Source organism: Megalops cyprinoides, chromosome 17, assembly GCF_013368585.1.
Source record: "Megalops cyprinoides isolate fMegCyp1 chromosome 17, fMegCyp1.pri, whole genome shotgun sequence".
NCBI lineage: Eukaryota > Metazoa > Chordata > Actinopteri > Elopiformes > Megalopidae > Megalops > Megalops cyprinoides.
Genome location: NC_050599.1, coordinates 31,494,626 through 31,520,772, shown reverse-complemented (window position 1 = coordinate 31,520,772; position 26,147 = coordinate 31,494,626). Strand labels below are relative to the sequence as shown.

Here is a 26,147-nt window from a genome sequence, read left to right as displayed (position 1 = left end):
GATGTTGAAACCAAGGAAGGGGACCGAGTTCTGATGAAAGGCACATTTCTCTGCCTTGATGAAGAGCTGATTCTTTAACAGGCGCTGTGGTGGATCTGCTCCCAACCTGGGCCTGATAGGCTGAGAGTCTCCCTCCACACCGTTTAGCACTTCCTCAAACAAAAGAGTAATCCACAGAGTCTAATGTAATTAGGTTTATTGTATATGATTCAAATTATATATAGTAAACCAGGTTGGTCCGCGCAGAGCACTCACTCTCCCCCACCCTCTGCATATATTTCTCTTTTATGCTTTCCCCTGGCTCCTCCTGTTGTGGGGCTTAAACTCAAACCCCTCCCTCAAATTTATATCACACTCTTCTGTATCCCATTGTTTCTCATCCTGGTATGGTTCCCACTCCATATCTACCTTGGCTGTACACCATTATTTTCATTAAAAAACAGACATCTTCCTTGGCCTTCTACCATTATTTCCACAGTTCCCACATGTCTAATATAAAAATAATTTATTACTCATTTTAACCTGTCATCTTCCGGTAGAGCTTATGAACTACATGGAATATACAACATTAAATTATCCTGCCTGTCATCAGCTAGTAATGCTTATGAACTACATATGGAGTATACAGTATTAGATAATTGAATACACAATATTAGATTATTTTTATTTAGATTATTATTTTGCTGTAGGACTCGTCTGATGTGTTGAACATGTTCAAAGTCTGATCTGGAGAAAATAAGAATGTCGTCAAGGTACACAAATAAAAACTGATTGATCACGTCCCACAACACATCATCAACCAAGGCCTGGAACACTGCAGGTGCATTTGTTAAACCGAATGGCACATGACCCGATATTCATAGTTTCCTGTAGGGCTATTAAAAGGGGTCTTCCATTCATCTCCTTCACGAATGCATACCAGATGATACGCATTGCGGAGATCTAGCTTGGTAAATATTGTCGCTCCCTGAAGAAGCTCGAAAACTGAAGACAAGAGGGGTAAGGGGTAACGATTCTTCATAGTGATGTTATATTATATATGATGTTACGATAGTTAATGCATGGTCTGAGGGACCCATCCTTTTTCCCGAAAAAGAAGAAGCCAGCAGGCAACAGTGAGTCCTGGCAGCCAGGGACTCACTGATGTATCTCTCCATGGCCTCCCTCTCCGGTGGTGACACTGAGAAGAGGCAGCCTGGAGGGGGCAAGCTTCCTGGCAGCACATCGATCGCGCAATCGTTGGGACGATATGGCAGCAGGGAAGTGGCTTGGGAGTTGCTAAAAACTGGTTTCAGGTCCAGATATTCCGCAGGCACCAACAACAGGTCAGGGAACTCATCAGAAGCATCTGAGGCAGGGGGTACAGGAACATGAGCAGTGAGGAGGCAGTGGGAATGACAGTAAGGCTTTTGCTGGACAGGCTGCAACAAAGTGGCCTGGTTCACCACAGTATAAGCAGGAGTTAGTGCTTATCCTCCTCTGTCTTTCTGCAAGTGACAGGCAGGTGTGGTTCACCTGCATGGGTTCCGGTTCAGTAGAAGGTTCTGTGGTTGGATCAGAGGTCATGGTTTGGTGGGAGACCCAGTAGTCGATGGGCCGGGTGAGCGTAGCTGCACTCATTTCTCTGTGGTGCTGGCCCAGTGTGTTGTCAATTCAGATCACCAGGTCAGCCAGCACGTCGAAAGTATCAGGTAGCCCTTGGGTGGCAAGCTCAACTTTGAGGGTGTCAGAAAGGCCATTGATGAAAGCATCATACTGGGCATTAGATTTCCAGCCACTGGTGGTGGTGAGAGTTTGAAACTGAATGGCGTAGTCAGAAACTGTTCTATGCCCCTGGCAATACCCAGGCAGCCTCTCTCCCGTACATGGACCAGTCAAAAACCGTGGCGGTGAGTCAGTGTCCCATATAGTGGTGCCCCATTCTCTTGCCTGACTGGACAATTGCATGATGGCAACCATGGCTCTGTCAGATGGGAAGGTAGAGGGATGCAGCTCAAAAATAAAGGAACATTGGGAAATAAAAGACTGGCAGGTACCTAGTTCAACAGAATAATGTTCGGGAGGTGGCAGATGAGGTTCCCTGGCTGGGAGCACCGAAGTGGCAGAAGAGAGGAGGACGTAGACGAACCTGTGAACTACTAGCCAGCTGGAGCTGCTGGACTGATGTCTACCCAACATGGTTCCTTGTTGCTCCAGGGCCGTCCTAAGTTGGCTGACATCTGCTGGGTCCATGCTTGGCCAGTTCATACTGTCAGGCTTTCAGGTACAAGGACCCGGCGCAGACTGGGATGACAAACCAGGAGTTTTTTGATCCAAAAATCAGCAGTAACAAACAGTCCAAGTCAAAACCAGTGAATCCACAGGCAGAAACTCCAAAACACAAGGCAAGTTCCAAAAGCCAAAAAAAAACGCCCACCCAGCAAAAACCCGTTGAAAAGATGTTGAAAAGACAACTTTGCCAGTTGTCTCAACAATGGTGAGATTTGGTTGAAATGTGAAAGGGGAAAAGTTGTCTTTTTCAGGTCGTTGAAAAGACGTTTATAAAAAGACGTCCGTCTACGTCTAAATTTGGTTGCAAAGTTAAAGTTGAAAAGACATCATTTTCAGGCTGTTTCAACGACTTGACTTCAGCCTAATTTCAACCATGAATTCATGATTATATATTATATTCATTATATTATTATATCATCATATTATATTCATAATTACTCTCAAAATAAGACAATTGACAAAAAAGTACCAATAAAACATTTATTGACACGTGTCAGATACATCCGCCATACCGTCCAGGGGCATGTTATGTACGTACAATAAAAACACTTCAAAATTTTCTCTGAGCACGTCTTCAGTAGTAAAAGCCAGATAACGTCAATAGACTGACATGCCACTACCAGAATGTATCCCTCCGCCACAGATCCGTGGAACTTCAGTCCGTGGAAACAAAAAGAGGGAATTTCATACTAAACAGGCTCTAACTTTGGAATATAACAACTCGATTTAACTAACTGAGACTGCTGAAGCATCAGATTACCATCAGCTGAACTGTGGAATGCATTTTACACAGAACAAAGGCTGTGGATTTTGGCCCCCATTTCTTACAACTACTGTAACTAATGGTACAATAAAAGCTTTTTCTTTAACGACTTTAAAGATTGGAGAGGCTGCTTTCAGTAAGACAACTTATAAGACAAGATAATATATTTCAATAGACAAAAAACAAAACAAAAAAAAAAAAAAATATATATATATACGTATAAATAATGTATGTATAAATATTGTATAGTGTTCCTTAATTATTTTGGGTTGCAGGTATAGCCTCCACCTCCATAGCCTCCACCGCCAGACCATCCAGGGGCATGTTTAAGGCGGTCTGCCACAGCATGGGAAATATCATGTTCTCTGGCTTTGCTGTCCCACTTTTCAACAGCAGTTGCAATGACAAAGAAAAACATTTTTCAATATACTGAAATATCCACTAAATGGAACTAGAATTCATACAAGTTTGACATAAGCCTTATGACAATAAGCCACCCCACCGTGCATCAGAACTCAAACATGCAACATCTATGCAACCCTGCAATATTACAGATGAAATGGGAAAATATAGCTGATAATAATACTAATAATTACAACTTTTGGAGGTCGGCACCTCCGCAGATCGCTGCTGCTCTTATCATCTAAAGGCTGGATCCTATTCTCCCCTGCTGCTGCTGTGGAGACCGACTCTCCCTACTGGGGCTATTAAAGTTTTACCCGATCTGTCCAACTGGACGGAAATTAACATTTAAGAAAGCACAAACATGGTCCGGTTAGAGGGAGAAAGCCCAGCTGGTGATGGATCACAGAGGGGAAAACCAGCACCTTCACATCACACCAGGGTTTCCGCCAGGATGTTTCTTGCCGGTCCGGTGTCCAGAAAGAATTTATTTTACCGGACAAATTTGAAACTTACCAGTCACGCTTCAATAACAGTCCATGTTACAAACGCAAATGTAATGTACACCTAGGTTGACGAAAGAATGACAATGACCTTGAATCAGTTTGACTAATTAATGAACATTAACAACTAAGCAAAACGAACAGTAACGCTTGAGCAAAACCCCAACATTAGCCGCTAAAATGTAGGGTATTATGTAACATCTGTAACTTGTAACATCTGTAGCCTGTTAAAAAAGGCTAGGCCTTAGTGGCATCAAATGTAGCCTATAGGATACCAGGTAACATTTTATTTTCTCCTTTTTACATTGCAGCAAAGTCCTCTGCTGCCGACTTGAAATCAAACGTGTCCAATGTGTCTTTCTAGCTTGCAATGCGCATAAGCCGCGCCACTCTCTCCTCTTCCAGATGACTTCGCAGTGCCATCTTAATTCGATTCTGCAGAGAGAAGCCCCTCTCTGCTGGCACGCTTGACACAGGCAGAACAAAGGCAATTTTAGCCAGCGTAGCCCAGTCAGGGTACAGGTCGCTGAACTGATAAATAAGCACTTAAAACACAAATGTCCTGTTTAGGGATAGCCTTCGTTATAGCTACGTTTTGTATGAGCATTATTACCACACATTTTGACCAGCAAGTGTTTAATTTATTGTTTTTTTTTAATAAATTTTACCAGGCAAAAACCGGTGATTACCAGTGGAATTACCAACGGAAACCCTGCATCACACCTCCACCGGCCACACACACACACACACGTGGAGAGAAAAGTGGGCTGCATTACAAAAAAGAAAGAAAAACCTTTCCCCTGAGACATAAACGCACCCTGAAAACATGCTCCAAAAATACTGAAGAAAAAGCGGAAGCCACTGCCCACTGTAGGAGAGTCTCTCCGGTAAACAGAGGCTGAATAAGCAGCCGCCGCTGACCTTCCTGAGTTAGTAAACTAAAACAAACGGTCAGACAGTGCAGGCCCGCCGGTGCCTTTTAAAGACGGGGCCACAAACAACATGCACCGCCTGCCTGCCTGTCTATCTGTGCTCCATTCACACAGACAAACTTCACACTACAAACCCAGCTGGAGCCTCAGAAATCCAGTTTAACAATGTGCTAGCTAGTGTGGCATAGCTAGCTGGTTGGACGCCCAATGCGCGGTTACCAGGCAACCAGCTACTCGGTTGGCGGTCAGGAAACACAATCAATTCCCTATTCCTATAAATAGGTTGTGGTAGCCAAAGAGAAAAGAGAACGTCTTACCTGTCTGGTTCCGGTTTTCCCCTGGGCACTCTGAATACATGTCCCGAGAAGGTAGGCTGGCGTCTTCATCCACTTGTCGTACTGCTTTTGGCAAATCTGACGAGACTTGTTCATTCTAGGTTCCTGTGGACAGACGGGCGCTGCTTGATTGAGATCGCTGTCATTATATTCCCAAGGTAAAGTGACAAACTAAATAAGATGTAAAATATCTGTAGTTGAGTGACGGTTTCCCTGGCTCTTTACCCTCTTAATTCTTGCAATGATAGCTACATGAAGCATTCTACTCCGCATGTTATATATTGCACAAAGTGGGGAGAACCTGCTAAGAAAAGATTACATCGAGATACTACTCGTTTTAACTGCTTTTCTTATTTTTATTTTTAGGATGGCTGGCTGCTGTTTTGCCTGAGTGTTTTAGCTAGCTAGCTTTTATCAATTCTTGCCTAGCGCATATCGTGTCACCAGACCCACGGACTTGCCTAGCAAGCAAGCCCTCTTCCCAGTAGCTAACAAGCGACGGGTTGTTTACATTCTGTGTGGTGTCGGGTATCGATAATCTTTAGCTTATTGGACAAACCAACTGTAGAGTTGGGGCTCGGCCTCCGTTTTGTTTTAAAATTGTTTTCTTTTTGGTTGAGTGTGTGCGCGGTGTGAGACTCCGTGTCGGTGGAGACGGGTGACCGCGCGCTTCGGAAGGGGATCTTTTGTTCACTTAAGTGTGGGTGTGCGTGTGCAGACATTGAGTCACCTGAGGTTGTTTCACTTACTTGTACTTCACCATTTTGCAGTGTGTGAGTGTCGGCTACGGTCACGTGTGCTTGGTTGGTCCCTTTCCGGTAAGTCACTGACTCTCCCCGGTAGCTCTCTCACCCGCAGGCATTACAGCCGTACCTCCCCTACTGGCGTGGAGGAGGAACAACTATTTATTTTTTATTGATAAAATCTGTGTTTTTTTGTGTGTTTTAATACTTGTGTTTGCTTTTGCTGGAATAAACAACATTTTTTATGGGATTCACGTCTCTGGTTGCTTCATTAAATTGAAGGGGCCTGTGTAAGAAACCAACGTGTTACCACAAAGGGGTAGAGAATTAATTCCTTGGGTGCAACTCCCAAGGTGGCGTAGTTCGCATAGTAGCTCCTGCTACACTAGGATAACATAGCGCTAGCATTAGCTGCTAATGGAAACCTAGCTTCTTCAGCTTACCTTACCTGATTAGCTCAACTAAACTTCAGTCAAAACTGAAAAACTGAAAAAGATAAACAAACAGTAACGGCCATGGTCGTAACACACGCGTTTCTGTATTATCCAAATTAATTATTAATTATTACTACTTCAACGTGTGAACGTCGCTCTCGGTTTCGATATTGTACTTTAGAGTCTTGTCCGCCTTTTTTCATTAACCCCACCCCTCTCCTCCTCCACACCCACCCGCAACTATTTTGACTTTTGAATTCTGTGTGACCAATCAGTCAAAACAAGCCACTCTGGCATTCTGTACTGCTATTGCCCGAAATTCATATCCTGTGGTTGCTTGTGTGTCTGTGTGTGTGTGTGTTAATTTGTTCCTGTAATTACTGAGAGTCATTACAGAGCAAACAGGACTTTGAATACACAGTGGAGCTCAAGCCATCTATGCTCACTGACTTTTACTGCTGCCGTGTAATGCAAAGGCTTATCACCAACATCAGTGAACAGATGGAGTTCATAATACCACAGAGATACTGAGAGAAGCTGACTGGTCCAAGACAGCTGTATTCAGAGGGGCTGACCATCACATGACCCTCCTACCTCTTCTCTGATCATGTGACCCTATGCTGCCAGCAGAAAGCCCTCCCACCTCCTCTTTCCTCTGATCATGTGATCATGTGCTGCCATTAGAAAGCCCCCTGCCTTTTCTTTCTTCTGATTCTCCTCTTCTCTACAGCTTCCAGCATATGCTGCGCTACGTTGGAATGAAACCCAAGTCTGGTGAGAAAGAGGTGGTTCCCATCTTCATCTTCATGCTGTGACTTCAGTGATCTATTTGTCACAACCGCAAATACATTTATTACAGTAAGAGAGACATAGATGAAAAAGCAAGATATGCAAAATATGGGAGAGTTAACATCTAATTATTATTATATCTAAAAAATAATATCTGTAGAGTGTAGAGTTTTTGTGGTAGTATTTTGTTTTTAGATAACACTATCTACTGTCTATCTACAAACACTACTGTGTTTGTTATTGATGTGTTGAGTTGACAGAATGACATTTTCAGCCTGCATTTGGTGCTTTGCAACCTGAAACATATTTTTGTTGTTTGTGTCTTCTATTCCCAAAATTGGGGCTATTGTTTCAACAGTGCATCTAAATAATTGAGAAAAAAATGTCTCTGTCCTTCATTTGCTCTGTCATGCTAAGCAAGAAGATATGAGACAGTATGTGTAGGTTTCAGAGCAACTGATCACAGCAGCTTTCTCAGCATCAGCCAACTCTGTCCTCTCTATGCCTTTACTGTCTCAGGCTGAAGGAGGCCTAGCTGTCTGTTGAAAAGATCACTGCAGAGAAGAAGGTGGAAACCAAGAACATCAACCCCAAGTGGTAGAGTAGCCTGCTCCTATTTAAACTGTGCCTATGGACATGCGCTCCTATGAATATGCTGCTACTATGGAGACTCTTCAAATGGAGAATGCCCACAGCACCAGTAGGCTCAAGAACAGAACCATAATGACACAACTGATTTCACTTTATTAATTGAAACTGAAGTGATTGTTAATCATTTATCTGGAGGATATGTGTGCCACTTTTTGATACTATAATTGTAGCATGTAAAGGCAAAGATAGAGTTTACCACAGCCTGAGTTACACTATATGGATAAAAGTATTTGGACACCTGACCATTACATTGTAATGACATTTGTAACAGTCACCAATTATGCGTAAGTTATTAGGACCAGAGTCTAGGTTCAGGTGATTAATTGTTAGGATTGCTGATAAGGAATAACAGACCACAGACCAGTGAATAAGTTTTAACTGCCAGCTTATTTATGTAGAAATTTAGTAGAAGAAGCAAGAACAGTATATTGGTACCAAAATTTACATATATACACATGCAACAGATGAATAATTCAAATCCCCTTCAACCATTCAAAAGAAACCAAAATCCCGGGAAAATCAGGCTAATTTTTATCCCTGTTATCTAAGTTAGATTTAATCCAACCTATTTGAGTTGAGATATAATTTTATGCCTAGGTTTATTATTGGTTGTTTAGTTTCTAGTATCTCTTTTGAGTTTACTCAGTTTCAAGTTCTTATTTTATCTCAGTTAGGCCTATTTATGAGTTTAGTTCTATTTAGTACTATTTTTCTAATTTGTCTTTGGTTCAGTTAACCAACTCTTTTCACTCAAGTTACACAACCCACCCACTGAATACCAAATTGGCAAACAATTAGGGAAGTGAGTAAATAAAACAAAGAAATAAAATAAAACCACAATTAAATAAAAATACCAAAAGCAAAAATAAATTCTCATATCTCACAGATCGATATAAACAATAACCCAAATTTCCACAGTTTGGTGTTTTACCAGTCTCTAGGTTGAGTCTTTATCAGTCCAAATAAAGTTCAGTGTGTTGCTGCAGAAACCTGTCAGTTTCGTCCTACCACGATCCCAGAGTCTGAATCAGTGTCTCTGTCCGTGATGTGCAGGTGTGGTGGATATCCCCCTGGTCTGGGCCAAATGGACCGAGGGTCTTCCTCCACATTTTGATGCCTTCCAGAAAATAATAAGTCCTCTCAGAGTCTGATGTAATCATGGTTGTTTGGTTTATTGCATATGGTGATCAATCACATACAGTAAACCGGGTTCGTCCGCGGAGCAACAGGTGTATATGCGGTGTGTATACATTCACAAACACTCCCGAATCACTCCCCCCTCCCCTCAGCCTACATCCATCCTTTATGCCTTTTCTCACTCCTCCTATCCCAGACCACAATTTCCAACTCCTCCCAGGCTCCTCCTTCAAGATCATCACATTTTCCATTTTAATACACCATTATTTAATTTTTAAGCTGTTACATTTACCCCGCCTGGAAAGCCCCATAAACTCCATAGTCATTAATTGTATATTATTTTTAAACATAACACTTCTGAAATTTCCCATTATTTCCACTCCACACCTATATGATTTTTAAACATAATTAAATACACAGCATATATGCCTGGAATATTACCATTATTTCCAGGCCCACGTTTAAATAATAAAAAAGGTTAAGTAACTCAGTTAGCCAGACCACGGTGCTGCAGACTGTAAGAAGGCACACAGATATCTATGTGACATAAGCTACAAGGTTAGGCCTTAAAGCAAAGGGTTAATGTAAGAACTAGGCCCCGTCTGGACACGGCCTAGAAGATGGGCCACAGGAACAAGACAAAGAAGAATTAAACCCCGCAAAGGGGGGCCGTTGGCTCAGCACTACTATGATGGGCAACTATGACAAACAGCAGTAAATCCACATACAGTTGGCAAGCATTTGCAGCTAGGCCAAAGCAGGCAATCAGCTCTTATTTTCTAGCTGTATGATTCCTAAAAGAAAATATAAAACTAAAATGGGATGCATATGTTAAAAGGAGGCAAAAACATGCTGACACGCTGTAGGGGCATGTCAGGGGGAGAAGATACAATAAGCGAAGGTGGCATGACTATGAGTCAGAGAAAAAGGATACAATAAGCATAGACCGTAAACCAATAGGAGAAGTGAAGGGAGAGAAGATACAATAAGTGTAGACCATGAACCAATAGAAGTTGGCATGACTATAGAACAGCAACATAGTGCACGAAGGTTCTGGGGTGACTTCCAGGGAGGGCCAATGCTGAAGGCAGTGTTCCTTCTCCAAGGTCACCCACTGTCCTGTAATAGCCCCCAAGATTACCCCCCCTAGCGGTGTCTTACAATGGCCTACATGCAATGTTTATGACCTAGGGTAACCCCCAGCATTATTTAGGCACAGAATCACATCATATTACTTTTCAGTAGTAGTGCTTAATGCAAACAATATTTTCCACTATACAAAGTATAATAGAATACATATTATTTAAGGCTAACATATTAGACTGTCTGGTTTCCTTATACACTTCTAGACCTCCACATGTACAGTAAAGATAAAGTAAATAGCTAATGTAATATATCAATAACTTCAGTTAATATGTCAATAACTGTGGTTAAAATCAAAAGCTAACATCTGTTGGCAATGCTTATGATGTTTGCTGGCAATAACTTATTTCCACCATGTAACAAGCTTAATCGTACCACGTCAAGCTCCGTTTTTCTCTGGGGGGGGTGAAAGTGGCAATACTCATAATTTTCATATGGGGTATACACTATACACTTTATCAAAAATTTTCCACCACACAGGGGAGGTTTTTGCAGAACCCATCCTTTCCTCGTCTCTCTCCTACGGGTGGCTCGCCATCTTCTGTCCACAGCTCCAGGTGTTTCTCCCACACTGGTGATCCCAACTAAAAACCTGGCCTGCCATACAACAAGGCAACGCACCTGCAGGCATTTTAGCATCATACACATTAAGAAAATAACTGAAAATAAATTACTAATACAGAAATACAGGTTAACTATCAGTCTGAATGCGCACCGTAACCCAAAATGGCAGCTACTGCTCTCGCTTTTCAGTCCGATGCGAGGCAAACTTGACCGTGCTAGCTCCCTTTCTTAGCTTATAGCTACACATTACACAAATAAAAACACAAAATACACGGTATAAAACATGTTCAGACTGATATATCTTAGCTGTGAGTGATATCTTCTTCATACTGAGCTCGTACAACAAAGAATTAACCTGCTAATAAACACACACTAAAAACGTGGCATTTCACTCACCAATTCCTCGTTCAGAAAAGAAATAAACAGAATCCAATGGCATGAACAGCAGGTGAATAAAATATTTTCCCAAAAATATAACAGAAAAACAAGGTGACAACTCTCAAAATCCGTCTCTTTTACTCTTGTTTACGCTCTTTCTCTCGTTCTCGACTTTTCCGTCTGCTTCCTCCGGCTTCTGCTCTTACTCTATTTATTCACCCTCCCTCCAGTGGGCGGCGCTACGCGCTCGGCTGTTACCGCTGCACTGGTTGAAGGAGCAGTACACCAAAATAACAATAATTTGAGCAGTAAGCTACTTTCATGACATTTTGTTACCGTAAACACAGTTATTATTCATTTGTTTATGTTTAGAATTAATCTAAACCTTTTTTTATATTAGTATTATGTTCATCTAGGTTACACATTGTATTCAAATACATATACTATAATATGGAGTTGGACCCCCTTTTGCAGCTATAACAGCTTGCACTCTTCTTAGAAGGCTTTCCACAAGATTTTGGAGTGTTTCTGTAGGAATTTGTGCCCATTCATGCTGTAGAGCATTTATGAGGTCAGGCACTGATGTTGGATGAGAAGGCCTGGCTCGCAATCTCCGTTCCAGTTCCATCCCAAAGGTGCTCGATGGGGTCAGGACTCTGTGCAGGCCAGTCAAGTTCTTCCACACCGAACTCATCAAACCATGTCTTTATAGTCCTTGTTTTGTGCACTGGGACACAGTCATGTTGGAATAGAAAAGGGCCTTCCCCAAACTGTTGCCACAAAGTTGGAAGCATAGAATTGTCCAAAATGTCTTGGTATGCTGAAGCATTAAGATTGCCCTTCACTGGAGATAAGGGGTCTAGCCCAAACCCTGAAAAACAGGTGTGGCCAAATACTTTTGTCCATATAGTGTATCATTTCTGATAAGCATTCAGCTACCTTCAGTTTATTTAGGTTATTCCCATGTCACTCTAAGGTTATATCATGTACTTGCTTAGCAAAGTTTTTTCCCACAGCTTATATTGTACCTATTTTCCCCTTTATTCAACTGGACATTTACCAAAGGATCTGTCCTTAAGTACCTTACCTTTTGGTTTTAAGTTTAGCTTCAGAACCACTGTCGCATTGCCATCTCAAAGCAGTTTCCTTCTAATTTCTATAAGAAATACACAGTAGTACCTCTGACAGGTTGAGGCCATCTTCATCCATATATATGAAGAAAAGTGATGTTCCATTGATTTCAAGCTTTTTTTGCAAAAATGAGTTTAACATTTGCATAAGGTGTGTAAACAGTAAGAAATAACTTACTGTTTTGGTCATGGTCAAGTGGACTGATGTTTTATTATTCCATGTTACTCAGGGAAAAAATGTTGAGACTGATGTAATGGAGATGTAATGTACATGAGACAGCTTTTTCCTGTAAGAGAAAGACAGGCTGTGGTAGAAGGAAGCAGCCTTGTCCTGTAGCTGAGTAGCTGAGAGTGGGCTGAGGAAGAGAATCTGTGTCTGGGAGGGAGAGCTCAGCCTGGTGTCTGCTCTCCTGCTTTTCTCCCATGGCAACAAAGCCCTGCAGCCTCTGTGCCCCTTGCTCCACCGCCACTGCAGCAGACTTAATACCAACCTCTGATTGCAGCTTCTGTTTGCTACCTCTTTCTGAGGCCACTGTCTCTATCTCTAGCCTCCATCTGTGACAACACTCCAACACTGCTCATACCAGCCTCTGTGCCCCCCGCTGCCTCTATATGTGGCCTCTCTCTGCAGACACAGTACATGTATAGAAACTATTACACTGCCCACCTTAAGGTTTATCTCACAGAAGGGGCCAAAAAGTAGCTGAGGGGACCAAAGAGAGATAGTGATAAAAACTTGGATGCTGTGGTTAGCTCTGGGAGAGGGACACTGCTAGGCAGGCTGTAAAACATTACCTGGCTGCAGTTTAGTCTGTGCCCACAAGCAGTAAAGAGCATCCAGAGACATCATGATAATCACGTAATTGCTGATTTTTGGAAAATTATCTTTTGATGAAAGACTGAATTAAAATCAATGTTCCAGACTGAGCATTTGGAATTGTAATTGAATTGTTAGTGACCTGTGCTGAACTGATATCACACAGTAGTCAAGCTCTGCAGCAGGAGTGGGAATGTAAACATCTGTGTCAGAACAGAATGTCACCTGGCAGCTGTTCCCCTTATTTGTGGACAGCATGGACAGCGAGACCTTCCTGTTTCATTTGTTTTGTGGTCATTAGTGTAAGATCATGACCTCTGTTGGCTGAGCATGGGAACAACAAATTGGTTGTGGTCACATGGTGTATGAAAGCTGAATGACACTAGTAAGCGCAGCTCAGTTTGGCATGGGGTAACTTTCCAGCTCACCTATCAAGGTCCTCAGTCAAATTCAGGTTGTGTTATTATGACTTCAGTTGTTATTGTTATCACTGTAATTATTGATTTATGATTTACTGTACATTGTTGACCATTTGCATTTATGGAATGGAACAATAGTATTTTTGAACAAATTATTTCCCGAGATTTTTTTCTCCAGAAAACAAAACAGCACATTATGATCCCCTATGTCAACTATGTAAGTATTTTATACCTAAACATCTGCTGTGAGCCCTGAAGACATATTTCTTTATTTTTTATTTTAGACCAAGTGTAAGAAATCATATGTGAAATGTATTTCATTTTTAAAAGACAAAGAAATGGTGAATTTGAATTTGCATTTTATGAATGTCTCCTTTTAAAGTATGCATACAAGTATTACACCGTAAAGCCTCAGTGATTTTGTAATTTACTACTGCAACACTAGTTTTTTGCATCAAAATCCTCCAATCTGCAGAGAGCCTTTCTCTCAAACAGGAAGACTGTTTCAGTATAATACCTTGCTTTACCATTTTAACCAGAATTTGTAAAGTCTCTTCCTTTGGAACCAGGTGAGCTTCGTTTAAATCTGTTTCAAAGCAAATGATCCAAAGCACTCTATTCAGTCAGGGAGGGCAACTAGGGAAAATCCCTTTGATGGGCTGAAGGAAATATGCAAAGAGAAAGGTGCTATATCTTTGTGGTCTCAAATGTAGGTTATATTAAGACATGTTTGACACATAAACCACACTTTGTTTTCCTCCGCTTAGTTTGAAGTCACACCATTTAAGATGAATCGCTAGCAAGCATCTTTATTTTTATGTTTCCTTTGCACTTTTTGAGAATGGCCAAATTCTGTTCTTTGGTCAAACCATGTGAGTTTATGTATGCCTTTTGTTGTTGACTTTTCAAAGGTATTTATGTCAATGTAAACATGTAAATTCGTTTTATCCAAAGAAATGTATGCTAGAGAGCACTAAACAATGACAAAATGTTATGAAAGGGTGAGCAATCTGGAAGTGGGTAAACTGCTTCTTTCACAGCAGGAGCTGAGACTAAACTGCTTGTTTCCCAGTAGCAGTTGAGGGTAACCTCTCTCTTTTATAGTAGGAGCTTAGCATTCTGTTTATCTGAAGTTTTCTTACCTTTTATACTACGTTTTAATTCCTGTATATATGTACAGGAGGCTGGGGGCATCAGGGGGTGAGAAGGGCTGTGGTCATGCATTGACTAAGGTAAACCACCTGACAGGCTTGGCAGGCAGGGGGTGAGGTGCTATAAATGTGTGTAAGCTGGCTGACACTACTCACATAACATTTACAGAAAAGAGCAAAGGTTAAAAAAAAAATCAATAATTCATTTTTAAACCCAACAAATAAAGACAAAGAAACCAGTCTAAGCAAACCAACAACCCAGGGGAGATTAGCCTCTCTTGCTCCAGCCATACATCTGTTCTGAAAAATGAGTGTGAATGCTGATGATTCATGAAGAATGTAAATGATGACCCTTGCTCTATTTCTTGAAGCTGCATGTAGCCTGTTGCTGGCCTGAGAACTATTTCGTGTAAATGAATGTATTGCTGATACTAGCAAGGTTCCTCCCGGCCGGGTTGATAGTTAACTGGTTATGCTAGTGTTATTGGCTACAGGATATACAGCTACAAGGACACCTGTGAACCAGTTCTGAGCAATTCCATAGAGTCAAAACAGGGAGATAAGAGGGAAGTGGCATCGGTTGTGTGTGTGTCATGTGTCACATATGCTCCTGAAGGAAAACTCTGTATAAGATAATGTTTCTAACAATATATCAGAGTTGTCTGCATCACCTGTCTAGCATGCATGTGTTGACTCTCCCTGGGTAAGAGAATAAAACTTTGCTCCACTGAATCAGAACAGCTGCTCCGCTTAAACTATTTCTTTGACACCTTGTATTACATCGTCATCTGTGGAGCTGTGAAATATTTTTGGATGTATTCCCTCATTATGGTATTTGAATAATATGTAGATATTTTGTGTGCCACTGAAGCACTTTGAAATGGTAATGAAGGAGCAGTGTTCAGCCTATACAAACCTCTAAGTACTGTATAACCTTCACTAAAGTGTAAAATTAAAATATCATATCAAAATATGTGTGTGTGTGTACTTAACCTCTTTTAAAAGTACAGACCTGTTTAAAGCACAGGGAACTCACTCTTCAGATCTTGTATTTTCAATTCACAGCTCCCACAGTATTACAAAATGGTTAGCAGACACTGCCCCTATTCACTGTAATCTATCACTAATATTGTAAAACTGATGTCCTAAACATATCTTATGCAATACAAAGTCAAAACACCAGAAACGTGCACATGAACCATACAGATTTATTGTATAAATTGGGCTACAGCACATACACAAACAAGGCTGACCAGCGGCTAGGCAAGTGGGAAAGAACAGGACAAAACAGTAATGGATTCTCTCTGTTTGCAAACACTTTGCATTCTGGCAGACCTGTTCCATAAGAGTGCGGGCTGACTGCAGTGATACATTGGAGGGGCAGTTTGATGACTGGGATCAGTTTTTGACATTGCCGGCTATGGTGCTCTAATCCTTCTTGTCCTCCTCGGGGAAATGTGGGGCAGATTTCTTGGCCACGACATTATCCAGCCTCTGCCCCATTAAATAGGGATTAGTGCTCTGGAATTACAGGTGAGGAGAAAGTCACATTACCCATATGCTACAGTTCACGTCTTTGGACAGTTGCAGTAATGCAGTTAAAGTGGCGCAGCGTGATCCAGATGCATAAGGTGAGCTCATCACCAGTGGCTTTCCTCCATTTATGAGGGTGTACAATCATTAGTGTCTTAATATACAGGCACACTGCACAGGAGGCATGGAGAGACACACCCTCTTACCCTCTTGCTTCGCTTCGGTCCACCCTTAAGCTTTTCATACAACAGCTCCTTATTCTGCAAGACAAGAGAGAACATGGTTACAGATACTAATCTGTGAGTATATTACAGGTAAGAATAATAATATGGAAATATGGCATGGGGAATCTATATTACTGTGAGCACATGAAGGAATTCATCTTCAAGAAGTCTTGAGTGAAACTATTGTATCTGGATTTGACCTTTGACCTTTGTAGAAAGCAGGTGTAGAAGGTGTTGTAAAAACACCTCCAGCTCATCTCTGGTATAGCTGACCTGGAGCGAAGGCAGGTCAGTGGAAATGCCTCAGGTATAGCTGATTTGAAGGTAAGTCAGGTCAATGGAAATATCTCAGGTATAGTTGACCTACAGCTAAGGCAGGTCAGTAAAAACATGGTTCACAATGTCTAACACAATGTCACTTCACCTGTGGGTCAGGCCAGCGTGCTTACTCACCCACTTTTCCAGAGCAGGGTAGTCATGCTCCGGGTCGAACAGGTGCTGATGCTGCTGAAATTCTCTGCTGAACTCGGCTGTATCTGGGGAGTTCTCTAAGCAACCGTCTGCTGCTAGAACACCAAGACCAAGACCAGCACAGGGTCAGAGTTTAAATGTCAGTGTTTGCATGTCCAGTCACTGGAGCTGTCAGAGGAGGCAGTGAGTTTGCACAGGGGCTTGGTGTGGAGTGGCTGCTGGGCTGTTTGAGTAACATTGGGGGGACACACACTTTGTGACCAAATTGTAATAACTGTAGTGAGGTTATAACAGCATATGGTTACAAGCCTGGAGTGACTGTGCTCTCATCATACAACCAGGAAAATCCTTTTCTTAGCACTGCAAAGTTTATACCTAGCATTGTATTTGTGTTAAACTGTTGAATTAAAACTAAGTGGACTTATACTTTATAACCAAATTATCTTTAGCTTTCTCAAAATCAAACTAAAAAAACATCAAATCTCAAATTGTCACATCTCCAACTGTGCTGAGACACATCAGTTCTGAATGATATATCAGTTATTCACTGATCTGATCATTGACAGACCTATCTGTCCTGGTCTGCCTTAACAAATCTACCTGTAGCTTTGCTGTTCACAGACCTACGTGGCTGTTCAGTCACTTTCAGATCTACCTGTCTTGCCCAGAGGACAGGGGTTCGGTGGGTCTGGATAGCCCTGGTCATCGCTGAAGTCCTTGGGAACATTGTCCCCAGCCAGCTCAGCCACAATGTTGGGAATGTTACCATAGGGACCAAGGTGCTGCAGGCCCTCATGAGCACCCCCTGATGGATGTAAAGGACATTTTGTAGGGGATTAAGAAAAGAAAACTAAATACAGTGCATGCAAGCTAGAGCACCACCTCATTTTCGTACCAGACTAATAAAGCAATTTTCAAAGCACTCCAAGACGTTGAACGGTCACCTAAACAAAAGAGTTAGACATGACATGACACTAGTCAAGGAGAGCCATGTCCTTTTTAGTATGACTTCAGGAGAAAAAGCTGCAGACAGATGCTCAGACATATTGGAAACAGACAAAAATACATCAAAAACAAAATAGCATGAGAGAGAACTAGGAGACCTAATCCTGTCTCCTGGAGAAGTGTTTTTTTCCAAACAGTACTCTTACATAAAATTTATCTCTGAACACCTGACAGCAGCCTAGGTGGGAAATCACTGCAATTTCCTTAAAGAGTCTTCATAGCAGGAGTGCTGGCATGAACTGCTTGCTTAACAAGCAATGCTTCTGCCAAAGTACTTATTGACAAGGGCCAGACCAATCACAATGAAAGATGAGAGCATCAGGAATGACCCTAAGAAACAATAGGAACAACCATTTTCCATAAACCTTTAATCATGTACTTACTTACCAGTGAAAGAGATATGCAGGGACTGCCAGGCAGGCTCAGTGCCCAGACTGCATGCCTCTCTTACCTTCCTTCATGTCCACACAGATCTAACTTCCTTAGTGAGCCACCAAAGTGCTTACACATTTAACTATAAATAATTACAACTATGAACAGATTGTCATTAGGAGATATTTTTATCCAGAGAAACTTACATAGGTTATAATTTTTTATCAATTTACACAGCTAGAAAATAACTGAGGCAATGTTGGACTAAGCACCTTATCCAAAGGTGCATACAGCAGCCCTGTTCCTTACCACTACACGACAGTGCTTCCCATAGGCAGGATGCACTTGAATAAAGATGACTCTTTAACTAACAAACAGTGATAACACAGACAGGTGAGGACTGCTGTATATACATTCTTGACTCTTGTCATTCAATGAAACTTAGAGGCAGGAAAGTTCAACACCAACATGCACAATACACAGTAAATAATGTATCAACATATACTTTACACACTGTAAAATTTATTAAATTCAAACTACTCATCTACTGGCTAAACTGTTTTAGAGTACAAACACTGAAAAACACTTAAAAGGTAGAGACATTTACTTAAGTCAACACATCATTTAAGGAAAATACATTTATTTATGTGCTCATTTTATATTTCAACTGCAATTATACCTGTACTATTTCATTCTATCTGCACTATTTTTATCTTCAGCTAAAATATATGATGTTCACTTAAGCCAGTTTTTGAAAAGGTAAATTCTCTGTCACAAATTTTATTTCTAACTTAATGCTATATTGCATCCAAGTGTACAAGCTTTACATATCAATGAATAAAATTAATGAATAAATATAATATTCATTCAAATAGATATATTAATAATACTGTGCTGTATTGCTTTTCCAAAACAGCTGACTGAACATTCTCCTATCCATTTGCTTGTATTGATGTAAAATCTGGGTAGCATGACTGAGTCTCAACTCATTCAAGCCCAAAATGTGTGTGTGCGTGTGTGTGTGTGTGTGTGTGTGTTTGTGTAATTTGTTCCTGTCATTACTGGGAGTCTGTGCAGTGTGAACAGGACTTTGGATACACAGCGGAGGAGAACTGCTCCAGCCATCTACGCTCACTGCTTTTAAAAGGCTTTTACCGCAGCTGTGTAACACAAAGGCTTATCACCAACATCAGCGAACAGGCGGAGTTCAGCGCTGTGCGTAGGTGCGTGTCTTTGCTAATATCTGGCTGCAGCTTTGTCATTTTTTCTGTTTGTTAACATTTAAAATAACGATGTGCTTAAGTTTCTATATAAGAAAAAAATCTGACCACTTTCATCTCCTGACGTTCTAGTACCTCGCCGGATATTCTCCGTATAGATCGCTGGACTGTGCAGAATACACATAAGGAACCTTTATTAATATATCTGCTTGTATTGCTGTACCTTGGATACTCTGAGGCCCCACAATATTGGTGGCTTGGTGAGCTGGGTACTCCACTCTCGGCCGTGCGATGCCCAGCTGCTCCATGACGCCGTGCAGCAAGCGCTGGATGTCCGCCTCTGACACCTGGTCCGCCATGCGGGGGCTCCGGCCGGACGCGAGGGCTGCCCAGCACAGCAGAACGCTGAGCAGGACCCTGAGCGCTAGACTGGCTGTCGACCGTATCGCTGTCGTCGCCTACAAGGATGCAGGCGTTAGGCCGGTCACTCCATGTTTAGTACATTACAACATTACACTAACATGAAAGGGTATAACATTGAAATCCCAGTTTCCAATTATCTACTCAATGTCCTGCGTCTTTTTCGAAGAACTCAGATAAATAACACATATTTTAACAAGCCCACGCAGTTTTAGAAGCATATCAGGCACGCTCAAATTGTATATTCGGTAAGCAATTGCAAGCTCCACACACATGCCACGGCTCACGATAATACATTATATGCCTTTAATTTGTCCTATCATAGGATTATATAACGGATCAAGGTTCCGTTGGATATTTCTCCATAGTCAGGCTTCGACACAATTACTAACGTTTGAATTGTAGCTATAGAACAATAAAATATCAGCAAAGGCAGGGCTTAATACTGTTTGTGATATTTTTTACTGCAATCATTCTACATGTCATCTGGGCGTAGTGTTTTAGTGGGAAAGGATAGCTACTCTGAGAAAATATATAATCTGTGAAGAATTGACAATGGCAACAGTACCCCCAAATTAACCCTGAATACGCACACACGTCTCACAGAAATGTATTAATTATTCATTTCCAACTGTTCTGGTTGTCTAGCAGGCTGCACCATTACATCATTTTGTGGCATCGTCTTCTCACAATTGTGAAGACTCATTTGTTGACTGCGACACAGCCGTTAAAGCTTTGCTTTCCATTGTAAGAGAATGTTAATCACATGAGAATTCTAAAAAAAAAAGATTTTGATCAACCAGCATGTTGTATTTGCTTACCATAATCGATGCAGGGAATAACGAGAGGAAATTCAGTTCCGTGGCGAAGCGTTGGACGCGCAGGGTCAATCATTTGCTGTTGCTAAGGCAGCAAACCTCACTGGAGTCTAAGGATATTATTGGCCCGGCAGACAGGTATCGACCATTTGAGGTGGATTGGAGGGGTACAAAAGGTGTGCACGAACTGAAATAAGTCACGCTGGGGGGCAGTTGGAAATATTTTAGAATTTACGTGCGAAAGGATTTACGTTGGCTGGTTGTTACATATTTGAGAACTGAAAATTAAAGTGTCTAGACGTAAGAATGACAACAATGTTGTAACTTGGTTTGAAATGATCGGTAAAAGTAACGTTTCAATGCAATCCTCTGTAAACGCTAACAGGGGGTCACACAAAATGTTAGTTGTACGAATGTCACATTCATGTGAAATGTTAGAATAGAATAACGTTACATTGGAAACCTCATTACTGTCAACCAAATCCCACTAGAAAGTTGACGTGGTTAAAATCATACACATCTTTAGGCCTTTGCACACCAAGTCCGTATTTTTCGTATGCGTTTTTTTTTATCCGTCATCCAATTAAAAAAATCGTTACGCGCAGAAACCTTCCACAGAGTCCGATGCGTTTTATTATTCTATTCGTTGCAAAAATTCGCCGTATGAGACAAAATGGAGTCGTCAAGCAGTGAGGATGATTTTGTGGTCCTTTCACTTCTTGAAAGTAGAAAAAGAAAAAGAAAATATTGGGTCCATCCAATCCTGAGAATGCGTCAAAAGTAAGGAGAGTTTCATCTGCTGATAAAGGAGCTGCGGAATTATCCCGATCGTTTCCAGGTCTATTTCAGGGTGTCAGTGGTCCAGTTTGATACGCTGCTACGCTGGAACCACACAATAAAAAGACGACCACCAATTTCCGCGATCCAGTTGATCCTGGACAGCGGCTGGCAGTAGCCTATGTCCACACACACACACACACACACACACACACACAAATCCAAATTGTGCCATCGGAAACGTGCGCGCTAGGTGATCAGCCTTTCGACTGGATCCGAAGTTATAATCAGGCCAGGGCACAACCTCAAAACGCCGCAACATACAATATCATGGCCAATAGTTGTCATGCATGTGACCAGTCTGTTTATCACACTTTTCTGCCAGAGCTGATAGAATATTTGTGTTTCGAGGTTGTGCCGGAGATCCCAGATCCAGTGGTGCGTAATTGCCTAGTTCGTGCATGCATAGTGTTTGCACCCACTTGAGATTCCTTTAAATTGTTCCATCAATCTGAGTGGTCAAAGGCTTTTGACGGATGCGAAAAAACCGCAGAAAATCGAACCTGTTCCGAAAACTTTAATGACGGACGAAAGTTTCGGAGTCGATATGTAAACGGGATTGACACAACGTGAGGTCGTATTTATTTTTAAACGTGCGACCATTTCGGACGAAAAATACGGACCTGGTGTGCAAATGCCTTAACACGTGAATATTACAATCTATAGTCATCGCCCCATAAGGCCGGGGCCACACCAGTTGCGGCGCGTGTGCGTGACCCCTACGTCACTGAACTGTTGTAGCTCGCATGCGTGCGTTTGTCCACACCGCCAGCGTTGCTGCTGCGGCGAAGCTACTGCCAGCTCTATCTTTCTACATTGGGTTTGCCTTTGATAATGGGCATCAATAATAGAATGTTTGATTATAAATTTAATTTATATTTAGTTTAGACAGACAAAACTTAAGAAGCATGTGCTCAATTGTATAATAATAAATAAAGAATATACAGCAATCCCTCTTCAGTTGACCTGGCTCAGTTTAAAAGCCGTTTCCATGGGGGGTTTCGGGTTTCTGTTCTACAGGTTTCCAGGCGTGGGCTTATCGAAAACTATCGCGGGACCTTAATGTACGTTATAGGCGCCAAACCAAATCTAAAACTGTCTAAGCAGATGTTCTGGGTTCAGTCTCTGTTGAATCAGAAGTGCTATGCGTTTTTCTTGCCACTATATCGTGCTTCAAGTTCGACATTTATTTCCCCTTACAATACAAAACTGTATAGACTACGTCACACTGGTGTCGGAAGTGAAATTCCCCATTCATTTTATTCATAGCCATTTTTAAAACGCACTTTTAAAGTACTTCTAGTGATTTATGGCTTACCATCGATTTATGGATTATATATTGTGTCCCCAACTTGCGACTTATAATTTAATTTAGTTTATTTTAATTGTTCCGAGCTAAATTTTACGTAATTTTTTAAATCTTATTAATAGCGGTGTGCCAATTGCAGGCAGTAGCTGTTTTAGGAAGCCAGTTGGTATGGGGTCAACTCTCCTGTGACAATTGCTGTATCTCTCTTCTTGTGCTGCTAGACCTAAGCGCAGCCTTTGATACCATCGATCATCGTATCCTCCTCAACCGCCTCGAAAACCTGGTTGGCATAAGTGGACAGGCCCTATTGTCTCCATTAACAACGAATCCTCCGCCCGTTCCAGAGTAAGATATGGTATACCTCAAGGATCTGTGCTTGGGCCTCTGCTCTTTTCATTATACATGTTGCCTCTTGGTGATATCATCCATAAACATGACATTAATTTCCACTGTTACGCGGATGACACTCAGTTATACATATCAGTCAAACCCGATGTCCCTCTGAATATTTCAAACATGGAGGCCTGCCTAACCGATGTAAAGAATTGGATGGCCCGAAACTTTCTCCTCCTTAACCCGGACAAAACCGAAATATTGGTCATAGGCCAAAATTCAATCAGGAGCAAACTCACTCATTTTACACTGGACCTTGATGGTGTCTCCCTTGCCCCGAGTGCAGCCATCAAAGACCTTGGTGTTGTTATTGTTATTGATTTGAAACTCACATAACTAACACCTCTCGGACTGCCTTCTTCCATCTGAGAAATATTGCTAAAATCAGGAAAATCGTATCAATTAACGACGCTGAAAAACTAATCCACGCCTTTGTAACATCCAGATTAGACTACTGTAATGCCCTCTTGTCAGGATGTGCAAACGTCTCATTAAAACCCCTTCAGCTGGTGCAAAATGCAGCTGCTCGAATTTTAACTAAAACTAAACGCTTTGAGCACCCCAGTTCTGGCTTCTCTCCATTGGCTACCTATTAAATACCGGATCGTTTTTAAAATACTTTTACTCACATTTAAGGCTTTAAATGGGCTTGCCCCCCCTATGTTAAGGACCTTCTTCACCCATATCTTCCGCAGAGAGCCCTTCGCTCCCAAAATGCCGGGCTTCTCACCATTCCGAGAGTGGGCAAAACTACTGTGGGCGGTAGAGCCTTTTCCTATCAAGCCCCTCTCCTGTGGAACAGCTTACCCTCTGAGATTCTGGGAACAGACTCTCTCTCCACCTTTAAGTCTAGGCTCAAAACATATCTATATAGTAAATCCTTCATCTGAGGGACATGGCCTGGTGCTGGCGTGGATCATAGAGTCTCTGGTGGACTAAGTGGTCATTGCTTTCATGGACCCTGTGCCGTGATCTGGTGTTGACTGTCTTAGGGTCGCCCTCATGACTATGCCGGTCCCTTGCCTCCCATCCCCTAGGTATGCTGCCATAATGTTAGCCTGCCGGGCTAACTTCTTACACACCTTTTTCTCTGCCCCTCCTCTCCTGCCTCTCTGTTCTACATCCCTGCCATTCTTATCATCCACTAACCACTGTTTTCTGTTTGCTTCCTATTCCCTGCTCCGGGCTCCTGTCCGGAGCTGTAGCCCAAGCGTCTCATCTCGTTTTCCAGTCCTGCTACCTCGCTGCCCTGCCCATCAAAGCCAACTGCATTCCAAGACCCGGACATCCTAGGAGACATTCTTATAATCACTCTGCTGTTAACTACTATTGTCTGTCAATCGTAAATGTCTTAAAGTACATTGCATAATTTGTCTCTAACTGTATCTGCCCAGTGCCGGCCAGAAGCAGATGGGCCCCCCCCATGAGCCCGGTTCTGCTCAAGGTTTCTTCTTGATAGGGAGTTTTTCCTTGCCACTGTTGCCTTAGGCTTGCTCTCAAGGGGTCTCAGGCCTGGGAACAATGTAAAGCTGCTTTGTGACAACTTGTGTTTTAAAAAGCGCTACACAAATAAAAATGAATTGAATTGTATGCTAGTACAACCAGGGGCTAAAAACTACACATCCCATGAAGCCACGGAGCTTTCTCATTCCCGCTCTCCGGCCTTCCTAGCTAGAGTGTGGCTAATCATCGCTATCAGCTATCTATATAGAAGCTAACTTGCAAGCTCGTCTTTAGCAGTCACCGCCGTCAGCAATAGCAAGCTCATCGTTAGCAGCAATGGTGTCGCTTAGCCATAATCTCCTTAATTATTAGTGCACGATTTGAATGATGAAAAACTCCCGAAGGCTTTGAGACATATTTACAGAGTCGGAAACACCTTGATGTTTAATCAAAAAGATAATTCTGCTTACTCGTGTAGGTTTTGTTACGGGTATGTCACATGACGTCAGGGTCACGGGTGCACGAACTTGTGCACCTCAGGTAATTTAAACGTGTATGGCGGCAAGCACAGGGGGGAATTTGAGTGAGTACCAGCGTACTATATTGTGCGAATTTAGTTGTCTCACTCCGTGTTTAAGAGCAGCTTTAGGTATAAAGTTCGTGAGACGGTGGTGCATTTTTTGTCGAGTTTATTTTCTAGTTTTGTTTTGGTTGTTTTGGATAGGACGGTGAAGCCGGTCCGACGGTCTATTGCAGACTGGCCGGTCCCCACCGTTTTATTTCATTCTTTTGCGCACCGATCTCCAGATCTCCACTTTTCTTTACTCCACGTTACTTTCGTCCCTCTCTCAAACCACTCTTTCTAAAACTCCTGTGCACTGCTATCTCTCCAACTATCTGTTCTCCAATCTGTATAAATACTGTTCAACCAGTTCAACTGCGAAGCACTCGCCGCTGCGTCTTCTGCCCGGCTGGACCAAACTCGGAAGAGTGAGTAGCCGGGTTGTTGTATTATTATGTGCGGAGTATTTGTCCTGCCAACTGCCCTGTGATTGCCTGTAGTCACCTTTGGCAGGAGTCTGGCCGTAACAGTTTGGGCACTCGACTTGAGTGAAAATGCACATTCAGTTAGCTACATTTGATAGATGTCTCTCTGATGGTGTGCTTACAGAGATAACCCTCACGGTTTCCATAATGTAAAACTATGCCGTGGGGCATTTTGAAAACCTGAAAAACTTGCAGTCGTTCATGTACGGTGGCTGCAGTCCGGGACAAAGCACTGAACCATTTTATAACAATTACGGTTCTTTGTTAGCTAGCTAACTACCACCTGCCGTCGTCTGTGCTACTGTGTCTTTTTCCCACTAGCAAACCTAGCTGCGTGGGTTCAGAGCCAACGGTTTTCTAAACTGAAGATCCCAGAATGCCCGGATGAGATGGTGGTATCTGATTTGTCAGGACGTCTCCTCCGCCCCCCCCCCCCTCTCCATTTATGCATCTGGGTGAATTTAGTAATAATTCATGATACCTGTGTTATTGG

General features: G+C 42.1%; 1 protein-coding gene across 3 annotated transcripts; it reads right to left on the bottom strand.

Annotated features, from left to right (window-relative positions):
* Window positions 1-15,760: 15,760 nt before the first annotated feature.
* Window positions 15,761-21,086, bottom strand: LOC118791756 (neuroendocrine protein 7B2-like). 3 transcript variants are annotated; one of them, XM_036549182.1, is made up of 6 exons: window positions 20,629-21,075; window positions 19,611-19,845; window positions 17,446-17,595; window positions 16,773-16,882; window positions 16,302-16,355; window positions 15,761-16,083 (listed from the first exon to the last, which is right to left on the bottom strand). In XM_036549182.1, exons 1-6 carry the CDS (start codon window positions 20,629-20,631, stop codon window positions 15,991-15,993), a joined length of 645 nt encoding a protein of 214 aa, XP_036405075.1. In that variant the 5' UTR covers window positions 20,632-21,075; the 3' UTR covers window positions 15,761-15,990. The 3 variants fall into 3 exon arrangements, with proteins under 3 accessions (XP_036405075.1, XP_036405073.1, XP_036405076.1); XM_036549180.1 differs by having other exon boundaries at window positions 16,773-16,885; window positions 20,629-21,073; XM_036549183.1 differs by having other exon boundaries at window positions 15,978-16,083; window positions 16,294-16,355; window positions 16,773-16,885; window positions 20,629-21,086.
* Window positions 21,087-26,147: the final 5,061 nt, after the last annotated feature.

Excerpts from the sequence above, each read along its gene's own strand:
- LOC118791756 (XM_036549180.1), bottom strand. Across the intron at positions 17,596-19,610 it reads GGGGCCTCAGAGTATCCAAG|GGGGTGCTCATGAGGGCCTG; the intron begins GTACAGCAATAC and ends TACATCCATCAG. Across the intron at positions 16,084-16,301 it reads GACCGAAGCGAAGCAAGAGG|AGCACTAATCCCTATTTAAT; the intron begins GTAAGAGGGTGT and ends CTGTAATTCCAG.